At 41.7% G+C, this 16,748-nt stretch overlaps 1 protein-coding gene across 2 annotated transcripts in view; it reads right to left on the bottom strand.

Annotated features, from left to right (window-relative positions):
* The window catches only part of AVEN (apoptosis and caspase activation inhibitor), a 162,218-nt gene that overhangs the window by 4,516 nt on the left and 140,954 nt on the right, over nt 1–16,748 (bottom strand). For both annotated transcript variants that reach the window (XM_040620427.1, XM_040620428.1), the window contains exon 3: nt 1,143–1,213. In XM_040620427.1, coding sequence (XP_040476361.1) covers nt 1,143–1,213 — 71 coding nt within the window. The remainder of the gene's footprint in view (nt 1–1,142; nt 1,214–16,748) is intronic.

Raw genomic sequence — 16,748 nt, 5'->3', positions numbered from 1 at the left:
CCTCTTAGCTCCCAGACAGAAGGACCGTTGAGGGGTGCAGGGGTCTGGCTAAAAGTGGCCAGGCTTCCTCTGCTCTCTTCTGCATCATGTGCGACACGACTGCAAGGTAACATCCTCAACGATGAAAAGTAGGGGCGTCGGGGTGGCTCAGTGGGTTAAGCACCTGCCTTCGGCTCAGGTCATGATCCCAGGGTCCTGGGATCGAGTCCCGCATTGGGCTCCTTGCTCAGCGGGGAGCCTGCTTCTCCCTCTGCCTGCCGCTCCCCCTGTTTGTGCGAGCTCTGACAAATAAATAAAATCTTAAGAAACAAAAAGCAAAAAACCAATGAAAAGTAGGTGTGGCTGCACAAAGATAAAGGGACTGACCAGGCTGTGCTTCTGAGCCATGTTCTGAATGTGTGTGTGTGTGTGCTGAGCTGGTAGCAGAATGGGGAGGAGGGTGCCCTGCTCCTCAGCCACATGTCAAACTGTGGACAGACTGTCAAATCACTGCAGCACACAGCAGGCGCTAGCCATGGAGTCGGGGAGGAGACGACAAGCCAGCACTGATTCTCTGTGCTCTTTAAAAGGGTTAGAATACCTGTCATCTCTCCTATGGAAAGAATCAAATTGCACTTGGAAAATAACCGAAACTCCTTGATTAGAAACTATGGCATGAACACAAATCAAAGGAGGTGGTTAGGCTTTACGGACTCACCGAAAGAGTTCTGTGAGATTTGTTCTTACTTTATAGCTTTGTTCCCCTCGCTATAGACGAAGAGTTATTAAAGCTATAAAATTAAGGATTCTTTCACTCAAGACCAAAAACAGTGTGAGGGGAAAAAATTAATTTTCAACCCTAAGGGAAATTTTCACAGAAAGGGAAAAGAAGGAAGGCCAAATAGCAAAGTAATTCACTCAAAATCATGCCTATAAACTATGAGTAATTCGCACAGATGGCCAGTTATACAGGTGAATTCTAGCTCCAAGGACCTGTATAATTTAAGCTCCCTGAAAATTTTCTGTACAGTTTAGGTAACTGAGACTAAACTTCTCATGAATCCTACCTCTCTTCTACCCCGAGACTATCTCAACAATAACGTAAAGGCATTAGTCTTCAGCCTTGAGAAGAGCCAATCCACAGTCAAGACGAACCATCTTACCTGTTTTGGACATGAAGCCTCACCATCCCACTCTTTCTCCTCAACAAACCGGAACTGTGAGAAGGAGTCCCCTAGGGATAGATAAAACATAATTTTATGCAAGAGCCAAAGGAAACACTCCATTCTCTAAATTTCCCTTGGGAATAAAAGTGCCAGTTCTGAAGAGCTAACTGTCCCGAATTCAGTGATAGCATTCAACAGAAGTTCCTGGCTCCCACTTCTTCACACGGCGATCTGGTCTGGTGGGCACCTGCAAATCCTGTTGGCTTCACACAATTCTCAGTAAGTCACCATCTACGTGCTTCTGGAGACAGAACTAAACAGGCTTGCAGACACGGCCATCGACTCATACTTCGCACATTTTCGTCTCATCTGCTTAATGTATGCAAGGAAACGGATATTTATGATTTGGGGAGTGGGCACAGCTGAAAAGGCAGAAGAACAGAACTGAAGGAAAGATATTCTAGGCTGACAGGCTTAAACTGTCTCTTTGAGGTGAGATTATCAACCTCAACCATCACTCCAAAAGTCGCCTGGTTAGAATGTCAAATGCGAAATAAAACTCAAAGAATGTGCATGAGATTAGTTCCTGCGAATCACAGCGCACTGCTCTGAGCTCTTGGAATAAAGGAAAATGAACCTGTAAGATCAGCATAAACGAGTAAAAGGTGATCCTGGGCAGCAAGCTTTGACACAAGGCTTATTTTGTAAATGCACACTTACTTGGTTATTTGTCTTAAGAACACCTAATTTATAGACAAAGAATTACTTCTCTGCCTCGCTTCAGGATTCCCAAAATGTGGTCCCACCCAAATAACCCTGTTTGCGTCCTATTTCTTCAGGCTTCCTGCTTGAGTCGGCCTCCTCTCACATTCCCAACACACCTCCTCTTCCTTCCCTGCCTCTTTCTTTCTCCACCCTCCCCTGGTCCGGAAGACCCGCACCCGTCTACCCATTCATATTGCATTTACACTCCCGAGACTCCGGTCAGAGCTGCTTCCGCCTTTGGGACACCTCTCACACAATTTAACCCCAGAATCCATTCTTCTAAATTAAAAGAGGAAAAAGAAGTGAAGAATTCAAAATTAAAGAGACAAAGATGAAATCAGAATCTATACCACCCCCCTCATTTCCAAAACATGTGGGTCACAATAGGAACATTTAGCAAGATCAAATTCAAGGCAAAAAGGACCAAGAACAACACTATCACAGGAAAGGGGGTAAAATTAACACTCTTAGTCATCTGTGAATCAATTTGATCCCTCAAAAACTATGACATAAAGGATCTGAATAACATAATTAATAAGGTCATATATGCGCATAGAACAGATAAGTATACAGGTGCATGGATGTATTGTGATAATATCTGTATATTTTCTTTATAAATATCTGTGCAACATTACTTTTTTAAAAGAGCTATAAAAATGCCACAAAAACAACTCAGTAAATCCTAAAATGTAGCAGTCATATAAACCATATTTGCTGGTGAAACACATTTATACCACATAGAAGTAAAGGGTTAATATCTCTCATACAAAGAGCTTCTGCAAATCAACCAGAATAAAACCACCCAACAGAAAAAGAGGAAAAGGAGTGGAAATTAGAAATACCATTTGCGAATATCTATATATGAAATAAATGATAAATGAGTAAACTAAAAATCAATCTGGTAGATTTTTAAAACTTGGCCAAATACTTGAATACCTTATTCAGTGTTATTTTTAGCATTCCTGAACTTCTTTTTTTCCCCAACATGGCACTTGACCTCATGACCCTGAGAACAAGACCTGAATTGAGATCAAGAGTTGGACACTTAACCTACTGAGCCACGCAGGTGCCCCTATGCATTCCTGAACTTCTGTATTATAAATGGTGTTATGACTGCATAGACGACTGCAAAATATAATCAGCACAAGATAACAGTAATGCAAACAAGGGATGCTACACGTATTTATTTTTAGTATTTGAATATTCACTTTTAAATACGGGTAAGATTCCGGGGCACCTGGGTGGCACAGCGGTTAAGCGTCTGCCTTCGGCTCAGGGCGTGATCCCAGCGTTGTGGGATCGAGCCCCACATCAGGCTCCTCCGCTGGGAGCCTGCTTCTTCCTCTCCCATTCCCCCTGCTGTGTTCCCTCTCTCGCTGGCTGTCTCTATCTCTGTCAAATAAAGAAATAAATAAAGAAATAAAGAAATACGGGTAAGATTCCAACAATGGCTAAATAGCTTGTTGCCAACTGATCCTCTTGCTGAGAACAAGTTAGGAACACTAGGCCAAAAAAAGCTACCAAGTGCGAACCCGAGTAAGAAAGGCCCCAGAAAGAAGAAAGCTAATAACATTTAGAACTGCATTTGTTCATTCCCAAAGGTGGTCCTGGGAAACTGAAGATCTGAGTATAAAGGAACAACCAGGGAGCCTGTGAAGATGCAGAGAGCTTCTGCTAGTTTTACTGCACAGGGTAGACAAAAATTGCCATTCAGGGCCCACGGATGAGGAAGGGTTGTGGAAAATCGAGGCTTTCAGGTGGGACCCCTCATGATTACATCTTAGAAGTGGGGACCAAGTAGGAATAAGCGAGCCCTCACACAGTCTGAGGCAAAGCTGTAAATCATCTTAACCTCTGATTCTGCCCACAAGAAGCCAAAGTACATCCTTTTTGGAGGAAAATGACATTATCAATAGACTGAAATTATCTCCACTATTTTTTATAACCAGTGTCCAAAATTCAATAAAAATCATCAGGCGTATCAGGAGATGAGACCAAAGTAACAGAAAACTAAGGGAGGGGGGAAAAACTAGAAAAAGATCTACAGGGATTAAGATATTAGAGTTATCAGACATGGCTTTTGTAATAGAGCAATGTAAAAATTTCAATAGGAAAATCTATAAAATCACAATGACATCCATGAAGTCCTCCTTGATTCATACAAAATACACACATAAAAAATACAAAGGAGAAAATGATTGAGAAAAATGAGATACCAAAAACAGGTTTTGTTTATAGTAATCAAACTTCAAAATGCATTTTTAAAATTCTAATAAATAAATCATATAGAGGCCAACTTGGAAAAGTAAGCTTGTTAAAATGTTAGACGGCTACAGAACTCTCCAATCGTGTCACTGAAGATGAAAGACTTCCGACTTGTCCAAAGGATGAATCCTGCATCAAGAGAGCTTCTGGATAACATGCTACCAAAGTTCTTCCTGCATTATACTGCACACGCACAAAAACAACGGTGCTCCTCTCCACCCTGGACGTCAGACGTCTGAACACGCAGACCGCCTTTACCGACAACCGCACGGTACCTCGACAGCGCATGCAATCCTGCTCCTGCGTTACTCTCTTGCTCAAAGAGTTCCCGGTCTCCCACACCAACGTGGTGAGTCCACACGGAGGACAGAACGGAAACCAGGCGGCAGGGACAGCTGACTGTGGCTGACCGTGGAACAAACGTGGGGAAGGGGGTCTTAGGAGTCACACTCACCAGCTCGGTGCTCACAAGGTCCTTATGACACAGTGTGATGACCAGGACAAGAAAGCACAGAAGGACTACGGTACTTTCTTCCTTCTTCAGCCGAAGACGAATTTCATGAGTTACAAGCGGCTGGGGAACTGCCTTGTGCATTTCCACAAGCCCCTCAAACAGGACGGAGGAAGAGCTAGTTCCCGGGATACAGGCTGCTTGAACAGCAGCAACAAAACCCCGTGATGCTCTGCTTTGCAGATAAGAACGCCAAAGAGCCGGCCTGCTAAATCCAATATTCGCTTATTTTTTTTTTTTTTAAAGATTTTAGGTATTTATTTGCCGGCGGGGGGAGAGCACAAGCAGGGGGAGCGGCAGAGGGAGAGGGAGAAGCAGACTCCCCGCTGAGCAGGGAGCCTGATGTGGGGCTCGATCCCAGGACCCTGAGATCATGACCCAAGCCGAAGGCAGACACTTAGCCAACTGAGCCACCCAGGCGTCCCCTCCAATGATCGCTTATTAAGAATGTAATTTATTCACCAGAATTTGCTAAATAAGGAGGGAGTGGCAAATTTAAACAAAGCTGACAGACTTTGAGAGTTCACGTTTTTTTTACATATAAAAAGTCCCTATCCTTCTATCCCAGAAACAAGCTGAAGTTGGTGTGCACGAATGAAAGCCAAGACATAAGTGATACCGAAACAATTCTGCTACACCCTGGAAGTCAACGACATGACTGCCACAATTTTAGACCCAAAATTAATGAATTTTTTTTCAGCCAACTACTTGTGTGAGGCAGCAAAAATGTTAGAAAGTTAGATATACGTGTTGGCAGCTATCTTCAGTATGCTTCCGGAAATGTTTAGAAAGAATGGTTCAAGCAGTGCGCGATGCTTCCGTTCCCGGGCTTCCTTCAGTCGAACTCAGGATCATCACACAAATCTCCAAGGCCAGTGGTTAGTGAGGAGCGAGGTCTGACCTGGTCTAGAACCTAGTCCTTACCTAGTTATTATCGGAGAGGACAAGGTTAGTTGCCAGGGGACAACTCACTATCAGCAGTACCAGACTGTAGTAAGAGACAGTAATAGCAGGCCGTGGGGGGAAAGGAAAACGCCTGTATATTTTCAAAATTAAAGCTGACTATGAAAAACTTTTATTAAAAAATTTCAAATTTTGTTGAAATTTCAGATTTTTGTATTCCAGACATCCATTCTATGACACTGATATTTAGCTGTAGTTTCAGCTAAATATGACTTAACACTTGACCATTTGGCCAAAATGTGTATTCGGCATGCCTCCGATATTCAATCAGTGACATTCTATGAGGCATCTAAAACCTAAGGTAGCTTATGTAACGTACAGCACGGTGACTATTGTTATAACACTGTAGTGCGTAATTCAAAGTTGCTAAGAGATCTTAAAAGTTCTCATCACAAGAAAAGATGTTTAACTACGTATGACAACAGATGTTAAGTAGACTTGTGGGGATCATTTTACAATATTTACAAATATTATGTTGTACACCTGAAGCTAAATAGTGTTATATGTCAATTATACTTCAATTAAAAAAAAAATAAGGTAGCTTTAGACGTACTGACATGGAAAGATTATCTCAACTGTTACATGTTGGAAAAATCAAGTTTTAGTGCAGTATAAATAATATATATATGCAGACACACACATACACACAGTATATACACATACATATGTGTGTATCTATCACAAGAATACTAATAAATGCATAGAAATAAACCAAGACCATTATATACCTATTTTAAGAATGATTCTCTCTCAGAGGGTGGGATTGAAGGAGACTTTTCCTTTCTGCATAATACATTTTATCTAGTTGAATTTTCCTTTGTAAACAACAAGCACATGTTACTTTTGGAGCCTAGCCAGACAGAACTTGTAAGGAAATCTAGAAAAAAAGCTAAAATTTCTTGAGGGCAAGACCTTCTCAAAGTGCACTTAAGACAAAACATGCACAGATCTCATTGGCTGGAACCACAGAGATCATTCATTCTAACCCTCCCTTGATAGAACAATAAAGAACCTTAGGTCTAGAGAGGCTCAGTGGCCTGACCAAGGCCACATGGCCGGTTCATGGCTGGACACCAACACCTCTTGGCTCCTACCATTTATTATTATACCTATAACTAGCGAAGTTATTTCCACTAGGCTTCTTGGCTCTCTGAGCTCCCTAAGCCACAAACAAATAACAAATATTGATGACATCTGATATACTGTTTGATACACTGACATGTTTGAAGATATGAAAATACAAACTCAAAAATAAAGAATTCTTCATTTTAGGAAAGGAATCACTTCAGGTGTTCCTTTAAGTAACTACTATATGGCTTCTAAAAATGAAACTAAGTTTTATAGAACTCTGAGTACTCTGTTAATGATGGCATTGGAGAAATAAAGCGAATATACCAACTCTGTCACTGTATTAATAATACCCAGGATTCTCACTCTGCCTGACTTCTCAGATCGGTCTAACACAGGTCTCAGAATCAGTGACAAAGTGGACACTACACTTGTTAGGATTCTACGGTACCAATATGCTTTCAAAAAGCTTACCATCTAGTCCCAGGTAACACAGCTTTGAATTAGCAGCTTACCCTTTCAGCCCACCAGCGGAAGAGTGAAAGTACTTGATATAACCATAAAACCCTCCAACGGAAGTTCAGGTGGGATTACAAGGAACAACCTTTATGTGGAGAAAGAGAAACTTTGCAAAGACTTCCATCTTCGACAATACACATCGGGTGTATGTGAAGACTGAGTGTGAAAGACGGAAAATGTGCCCTTCTAATAATTCAGTAGTTGCAATTCCCATAACTGACATCTGTCCTAGGTATTTGGAGCTTTTTCTCACAAAACTGGCCCAGACCTCTGTGGTGCATCCCTTCAGAAACCAACTCTAGAAAGAAAGAGGAAGGGTTCACTAGAGCTCTGGATGAATACTGCATTTTAAGCTCCATTTTCCTGGCTCTTCTTTATTTTCCCCACAGCCCTTGGAATATGCCCTCAACCAGGACACATGTCTCTGGGAAGTCATAGGCTGACAAGTTCACGATCTTCATAAAAAGAGGGTATGCCCCAACAGTTACCACAATGGCTGCTGTAGAAAATGAAATGTACCTTTTTTTCTCTCTGAATTTCTCTATTCTCATATGTGAGAGATGACCTATTTGGAAGGTCAAGGGGGATCCTAGGTCCGCAGGCTGACACAGATCAAACCAAAGATGACCCGTAGCTCAGCTTATAGGACATAAAAAATCTTTGCTATCCAATCTCTAGCTTCCGTGGATGAACATTCTAGATGTAGATATCAAGCACTTGGATATTTACTGTAAAACAAAGCAACAGCTAACACTGTCCTTGTGAGGAAGATTATACAAGCCTCTGCCGTGATTAATGAAAAAGCTAGCTTGAGCCAAAAGAACGAGAGGAAAGGAGGATCTCTCCTCCTGCTCGACAGTGACCTATAATTAGCTTTCTCACCAGGTGTGGGGCCCCAAAAGCCCCTGAGCATCAAATATCCACACTGAGCACGACATAATAAGATGTGCCTATCTTTCCAACACCCCTAAAAAGTGGCTTCCCCATCCGCATGGATCGTGTGGAAGGAAAAGCCAAATACACTCGAGTGCCGTACGAGGGTTCTACGCTTTATGAGAGAAGGGTGCTGCTGACGTTCTAGAATTTAGAATCTAGCTGTTTTCCCCAAAAGTGGTTGGTGAATATTCTGTTAACCCTGTGCCACTGTCGACAATCTAGTAAAACCTCTCAGATCAATTATTTTCTGAAACAAGACCAACATCAAATCCCGGCACAGAATTCCAAGATGAGAGGAAATGATCAGACACAGCAAAGTAAAAAAGAGAACAGAAGAACCAGTCCTCAGACGGGCAATGGAATCATGAGATGAGATGTTAGAACTAACCTGTGGTAAAATAACGTATCCATTAGGAGTAGGTCTGGTTGCGTGTAACGAAGACCTGAGAATTTATGGCTTAACCAAGATAAGAAGTTATATCTAAATCAACCAAATGAAATCGAGACTTGGGCGGTCAAAGGCTGGTCTGGGGACACCTTCCAGTTCATTGCTCTGCCATTCCCATGAAGACCCTTCTTGTCAGGCCTCAAGATGATGACCAGAGCTCCTGCTATCCCACCAAAATTCCAGACAGCAGACAGAAAAAGACTTAGGGCCAAAAGGCATGTATCCTCTGTCTGTTATATTTCCCTGGAAACTACCATTGGACTTTTCCACTTATTTCTCTTTGGCCCATAACACTATCATATTGTTTTATCAAGCTACAAGGAACGCAGGATAATTAATTTCTTCCCAGGTGGCCATGAGCCCAGACAAGAATCAAGGGTTTGAAAGGAAAGCGAATGAATTTGGGGTGGGAAGCAAGTACCGCTGACCTTGACTAACATGGTTCTGAACTGCGCAGGTTTGCTTCTGCGCTTTGATAAATACCATAAATGTATTTTCTCCTAGGATTTTCTTTAAAATTTTTTTTTTAATCAGAGAGACAAAGTGCACAATCAGGGGGAGCAGAAGGCAGAGGGAGAAGCAGGCTCCCTGCTGAGCAAGGACCCCGATGCAGGACTCGGTCACAGGACCTTAGGACCATGACCCGAGCCAAAGGCAGACACCTAACTGGCTCAGCCACCCAGGTGCTCCTCTCATAGGATTTTCTTAACGTTTTCTTTTCTTCAGCTTACTGTATTCTAAGTATACAGTACATAATACATATGCAAAATACGTATTAATCAGCAGTTTATGTAATCAATAAGATTTCCAGTCAACAGCAACCTATCAGTAGTTACATTTGAGGGAAAGTCGAAAGTTATACAGGGATCTTCAACCGCAAGGGGGGTTGGCACCCCTAACTCCGTGTTGTTCAAGGGTCAACTGTACTCTGACAAATTACCAGAAGGTCCTACTCAAGGGGTAGTTACTTAACAAGGGTCCATTGCTACTATAGTGATTGTGCTCACTGAAGCGGGAGTTGTCTCCAATCATTTCAATGTAATAAATGTTAACATCCAAACTTCTTAAATAGTAGTTAAATTAACTTTAGAAAATAACATGCCTTTCAACTTTTTTCTCCAATTCTGAGAGGAAGCAAGTGTGGGAAAAATTTCTAGTTTCCAGCATAATGCAAGAACTTTTTAAAATAAATACTGTTATTAAATACATACATACATACTGTCTACTACCTTTCTCAGGGAAAATGGGCATATGTGAAATTAAACAACAATAACTTCAGGAGTAACAATTCATTTATTTGGTAATTTTTTCATTCTTTCATACATTTGTCAGCACAACTACGTGCCAAACACTACTGGGTACTAGTACTATAAATAGATAAGACACACACCCTGTTGTCCTTGCTCTAGGATTCGGAGTTGAACAAATCAAGAGGGGACTACAAGAAACAGAAAAACACAAGATTTAAAGGAAATCTAAATTCGTTCCCCAAACTCTAGAAGGGTTTGCACTCTCCCTTGTTTCACGTGTCTATACACATTATGGTGTGCGCATGGTGCTGACTTACTTAAAAGTTTCAGTCCACCCGACAGTTTACTTGTACTTTACAGCCTGACACCCAAACGTTAGTGAAAACCATCACACAAACCAAAGTTTCCAGGTCTAGCATCTGATGTAGACTGTCCTCTAATGCCATCAGCAATCTCACAATGACACACAGTTTACTTCCAGAGGGAGCAGATGGGGAAGGAAAGCTAGACCAATGCCCAACTGTCATGATCTAGGAAATAGCCTGACATCTGCAGAACGATGTTCAGATTCACACACACACGCACTCACCCACACCCCGGTACAGTAATACAGAGAATGCACAATCCCACTAGTACAGCGACACTCTTTTAAAGATCATTTTGAAACTCAGTAATGTGGTCTCATGGCAGAGCCAAACTTCGCCTGAATTTCACGGCTGACCCCTTTCACGGTCATCCATTGCTCCTCATTATCTCATTTTCTTGTCTACACGGAGTACTTCTTTTTGAAAGTCAATCTACTCTTATTATTACATACGTCTCTTAAACATGGTAATTTCTACCTTAACCTGCTCAAATTTTCTTCTTGGAATTAAAAGTTCTCTGTCAGGGGCGCCTGGGTGGCTCAGTCGTTAAGCGTCTGCCTTCGGCTCAGGGCGTGATCCCGGCGTTCTGGGATCAAGCCCCACATCAGGCTCCTCCGCTGGGAGCCTGCTTCTTCCTCTCCCACTCCCCCTGCTTGGGTTCCCTCTCTCGCTGGCTGGCTGTCTCTGTCAAATAAATAAATAAAATCTTTTTTTTAAAAAAAAAGTTATCCATCAAGGTTGATGTTAAATAATTAAAATCCTCAAACACTGCAATCCCCTGATGAAACCAATGGCTTGAAGCATACCCTCAGAGGATACCATGGGGTTTGCGGGAGAAAATGTCTGAACCCCATTCTATCAAGAATGAGGTTGTTTTCAATTTGTTGTTTACTTGCTAAATGTATTCCAGAGTCTCATAAATTAAGAAGTCTGACCTATATCTTTGACTTGTCTGGCTATTTTCGCACTGCACCTCAGTTCAGCGAGGCTGTCGGTAATAAGGGTGTTGATTCTCATTATTGACAGCTGTCTTACAGTGTACTTGGCTTTCTTAACCCATCTCTCAGGTACTAATTCATGTCTTTGTATAAAATCTGAATTCACACCTTTAACTGCTGACAGCTCTTCTTCCAGCTTCTACTCTCATTTGTAAGATTCCGTAAAGCCTCTTTTTAAAATCACTTAAGGATTTTCCTAATAGAATTCATTTCTCATAAACACCATATTCTCCATAAAAACCTCCAACTAAGCAGCTCTAGCAAGCACTGGTAGTACCCAGGCTGAAGAGAAGACATCTTGAGCCAACTGCTTTTAGTGAGGTCAACTCATGCAGGCAACACAGGACCTGTGAATGTTAGTTTCAACTTCTCCTTCCTTTTGGTTTTCTTTTTTAAACTTTCTTAATTCTGGTCTTGAGGGAATATCTAGAACGAGTCTGGTAGGGCAGCATGTCCCCAGAGAAGCAACATGAGCAGAGGCCTCAAGACAGAAGGGAGTTTGGCCATTTGAGGAGCAGAAGGAAGGCCAGGATGGCTGACGTGTGGTGAGCGGTGAAGGGGCAAAACGTGACTGAAGAGAAGCTGGGTCATATTATTCATGTGACCCAACATTTTCGACCAGTTACCAAGTTCCCCTGCTCAACAGTGTATTCCACCACAATAACCAGGCCTAGCGAAACTCAATTGGTCCTACTTAAACGTTAAACACATCTTACATGAGTACGCAAACACATACTAACTTGAAGTGACAGATATCCTTAAACTTTTTACAGATTAAATGAGACAACGCAAAAGAGTAAAAAAAATTTTTTTAAATAGCAGGGCCAAACTGTCACCTTCAAAACACATACAGTAGAGGATACAAAAGTTCTCTTTGTCGGCGCAGGGTAAGAGCTCATTCTCATGAACACTGCCATGGCTATAGGCCATCTCCCCAAGCCATTCTTGAGAACCTAGAACCCAAACATGAAGTTAAGGAATTTGGGGAGCTATCCTAACTGGTAATTAGCCCAGGGAAAAATTTTGTAGGACCTCTACGAAATGTTCGGGCACAGACAAATCTCCGTATCTACGAACATGCCACTTCTTTCTAATTAATACCCAGAGTCACCAATCTGGAGAGTGACAGAACTTCAGACCCCCTACACTGCCCCGCCCCACTAATGCTCTCTTTCTCCCACACTCTCTCAAATAGATAAAAAAAATTTTTTAAATCTGATGTATAAAAACACAAAATTATGGGGCACCTGGTTGGCTCAGTGGTTAAGCGTCTGCCTTCGGCTCAGGTCCTGATCCCAGGATCCTGGGATCGAGCCCCGCATCAGGCTCCCTGCTTGGTGGGAAGCCTGCTTCTCCCTCTCCTACTCCCCCTGCTTGTGTTCCCTCTCTCGCTGTCTATCAAATAAATAAATAAAATCTTTAAACACACACACACACAATTATAAGATACAGTAACTCAATAAATTGAATAACTTAGGGGTTATACCAAGCATTCATGAGCTCACATAAATACAGGTATTCTCCACTTTCCAAAGATTCACACTGTGCCACTTCACGTTTACAAAAGACCTATGCTAGTATGGTAGCAGTTTTTTTTTTTTTTTCCTGTAAAGGCATAAATCCTCTTCTGATTTCTTTCAGTTAGCAAAAACAGGTAGGAATGTAGGTTATTCATAAAAGTGAAATGGCGTAAAGCAAACTTCAAGAAAGCAGAGATACTCTTCACTTTAAGCTGTTTAGGCTTAAGAGAGCTTCATAGGAACACTCTACTTGCAGATAACAGGGGAAACCTGTACTGAGATCCCTTGACATATTTAAGATGTGACTGAACTTCCAAAAGCTTTACTGAAGACTTTTCAGAATCTCTTGTTAAACGGTGGGAACATCGGTGGATTATCCACAAAGAAACATCTGTGGTCTGGACGCTGTCAAGTGTTTCCAGTTTGAGGGTAGTTGGTGTTTTGTTGTACACTCAAACATTTTGCTTTTCACGGGTATTATCAAAAGTAGCAACAGTTTTTCAAAGTTTCACAGCTCAACTTAGAATTTGTACAAGTGAACGACCGGAGGAGTATCTCTAAATCACTGGTACATCTCTTATGTTTTAGGAGTAGAATGAGGGTAATAAACACTGGGTTGGTTTCCGCTTTCTTAAAGGAAGAATTATCTTCCACATCTTTTTACTACGACTATATGAGACACTTAGGCCATGCAAGGTTCAAATGGAATCTGTTTACCAAACTCCATTTGATAAGTTTTAGCAATCATTTGACATAATTCACCAGCTTTTCTCTATTTCTGTTTCCAGGAGATGCCATTGGGCAGAATTCAGCAAGTTAAGGGCCTATTTTAAGCACTCACATATGCAAATTTTGCCCCATCTGGAGCATTCCTGATATTAACCAGATAACATGCCTTTTTTTTCTTGTATCTGCTTCTAAGGTATAAGGTCTCTTGTTAATGACAGTAATTACATAATAAATTAATACTATCAAATACACAGATAATGCTTAAATATCTCCATAAAATGGTTGGGTTTCTCTGGTGGGGGTTTCTCTGGTGGTATGGGGGGCAGGGAGCAGTGAGATTGTTTTTTATTATAGTTGATGAACTTGTGTATTCAAATCATGATCAAAAGAAATTCCCCACAATGTCTCTTAAATATCTTTATTATTCATAATTTATCTGTTGAGGAAACCAGATCATTTGACCTGTCAGGTCTGTTTTTGTTTTTGTTTGTTTTACTTCCTGGAGTTTACTGATTTGTACTCTCATGTTATCGAATCTGTTCTTTTATTCCTTATATTTCCTATAAAATGGTAGTTAGAACTAGAGGCTTGATCCAATTGAATTATCTTATGTTTTTAACATCAGAAAATAGAAAAAAAATTTAAGATTTTACTTATTTCAGAGAGCACGTGCACGTGCAGAGTGGAGGGCAGTGGAGACAGAGAAGGATAAGCAGACTCCCCACTGAGCAGGGAGCCTGATGCAGGGCTTTTAACATCAGAAAATTAGGGGTGCCTGGGTGGGGCAGTCGTTGAGCGTCTGCCTTCGGCTCAGGGCCTGATCCCAGGGTCCTGGGATCGAGCCCCACATCGGGCTCCCTGCTATGCTGGGAGCCTGCTTCTTCCTCTCCCACTCCCCCTATTGTGTTCCCTCTCTCGCTGGCTGGCTGTCAAATAAATAAATAAAATCTTAAAAAAAAAAAAAAAAAGAAAAGAAAATTAGTTGAAATTTATTTTTTTAATTTTTAAAATATTTTATTTATTTATTTGAGAGAGAACAGAGCGGGGAGTGGGGCCGGGAAGGGGTAGAGGGAGAAGCAGACTATCCCCTAAGCAGGGAGCCTGACGCAGGGGCTCGATCCCAGGACCCCGGGGTCATGACTTGAGCCAAAGGCAGAGGCTTAATTGACTGAGCCGCCCAGGGCCCCAGAAAATCAACTGAAATTTGAAAGGACAGAGTCCAAGTTTGGATAAAGGTGTAATGTTGGCTTTTCAGGTTACCTGGACAGGAGGAAAGTATCCCAGACCTACTTTTTTGCCTGAAATTTTTAGGAAATGCACAGATCCTAAAATTGCTCATCGGTAATAGCATTTAGTAGTGAAATCAAAATAAGTTATAACAGAGGAAAGTTTTTCTTTTAAATGATTGATAATGTACATCCTGTATTGTCATCAAAAATGACGTCATATAAAAACTAAGATGTTAGTTGACAAATTTTATTCAGATGAGAACAGGTTAGATCATGATCACCCAAGGAAATGGTTGTATACTTGTATCCAGTTTTTGTTTTTTTGTTTTTTAAGATTGTATTTATTTGAGAGAGCGAGCGCACGGGAGCAAGTGCACAAGCAGGGGGAGGGGCAGAGGGAGAGGGAGCAGCAGACTCCCCACCGAGTGGGGACCCCGACATGACCCCAGGATCATAACCTGAGCTGAAGGCAGATGCTTAAACTACTGAGCCGCCCAGGCGCCCCTACTTGTATCCAGTTTTGAACCCACTTTCTTTTCAGAGGAAAAAGGGTGGCAAGTAAAAGAAGAGTCACCTTGCACGCCACCTTCCCATCTCTGTAATTTTGAGATGGAGCACAAAGAGGAGCAGACTCATGCCCAAGGTAAAGCCAGAACTCTGCTCTAGGAAATTTCAAAAAGCAGTGCATAGAGATTTCTAAAGGGGAAATTACAATACGCTGGGCTGGCTGCTTTGTGGGGCTCACGGAGTGACTCTTGTCCCTGCAGAGTTCACACACTGAAGGAAAAGAAAGGGGTCGTGCACATGGGTCCCACATCCCAAGATATACGCCCCCTCAAAGCCCACAGGTTGGTCCTTTCATTTCCTCTGCTGAATATGGCAAATGGACAGCCTTCTTTCCTTTCACTAACGCAGGGCTTCCAGCACTAAGGGAAGGGAACCTAAACTCCTTTTCTGCTGCCCTACACGCCTATGTCCAGTGAACTGTACTCGTGTTTTTAAGTTCAATTTCAGTGAATGATACATAACATGCTCATTTTTTAATACTATCATTGTGAAGATATAATATTGCTAAAATGGCCTTTATGTCAGAATTGTAATGGAATTGTAAGGTGGTATTTTGCTACAAAATAAAATTTCAATTTTTATCACCCCTTTTCAGGAGATGTTAAGATTTTCTCTTTTCTAGTGGTGAATGAGAAAAAAATAGCTATTTGAAATGTCAATGTTTCTAAGCCCATTATATATTTAAAGCTGTTCAAATGTAATAAATGCTGGCATTGCTTTCCTTTGGTTTCTTTTGGGAGAGGTCCATCCTGCTGCCAAATGAGAAGATTTTTTTTTTTAAACAGTTACATGTGACATTTAAAAGCTGATAATCCTATTTATAGATGTAGTCTTTCAAGGTCTCTAGAGAAAGCTTAGATTATATAGTTTACATATTTTTTTTGAAACTTGAAAAAATTTTAATAACTTGTATAATACATGGTCAACTCTTCACTTTTCTTGGTTTGGCTGCTGGGCCTATGATCCCCTAATGTCATGAAGACCATAGAAGATTGGCTTCACAGTGCAACACTTAGCAACGAATAATCACAACCTACATCATCACCACCTACGTGAAGAAGAAAATGGCCACGAAACGGACACCAGAGTAGAAAGGCAGAGATCTGCACTACGTGGAGGGTCCTCAATGTAAAGGGACAGAGCTCACACTTAGACTTCAAGTTCTCAGAGCGGCGCCACTTATCAAGGACTATGAACCGCCATGTGTGTGGGGTACAAAAGGCCACGTGATCTTAACCACGTAAGATCCAAGATGACCTGTTAGCTCTGACCCAAGACTATGAACCAAAGCCCAGAGCCCACTCTCAGCTGCTCCTGCCACCCAGCGCCCGGGCAGGACCCACAGGGGTCAGAGCAGACGGTCAGCCCAGGAAAGGGCTTCCTCTCATCAACGCTGCTAGCGCCAGGTAACTGGTTACATGTAAAAACTGCATCTGGCTCGAGAACGTCAGCTCCAATGATCATATAATG

Source organism: Ursus maritimus, unplaced genomic scaffold (assembly GCF_017311325.1).
Source record: "Ursus maritimus isolate PB19 unplaced genomic scaffold, ASM1731132v1 scaffold_35, whole genome shotgun sequence".
Taxonomy (NCBI): Eukaryota; Metazoa; Chordata; class Mammalia; order Carnivora; family Ursidae; genus Ursus; species Ursus maritimus.
This window is presented reverse-complemented; position numbering and strand designations above follow the sequence as displayed.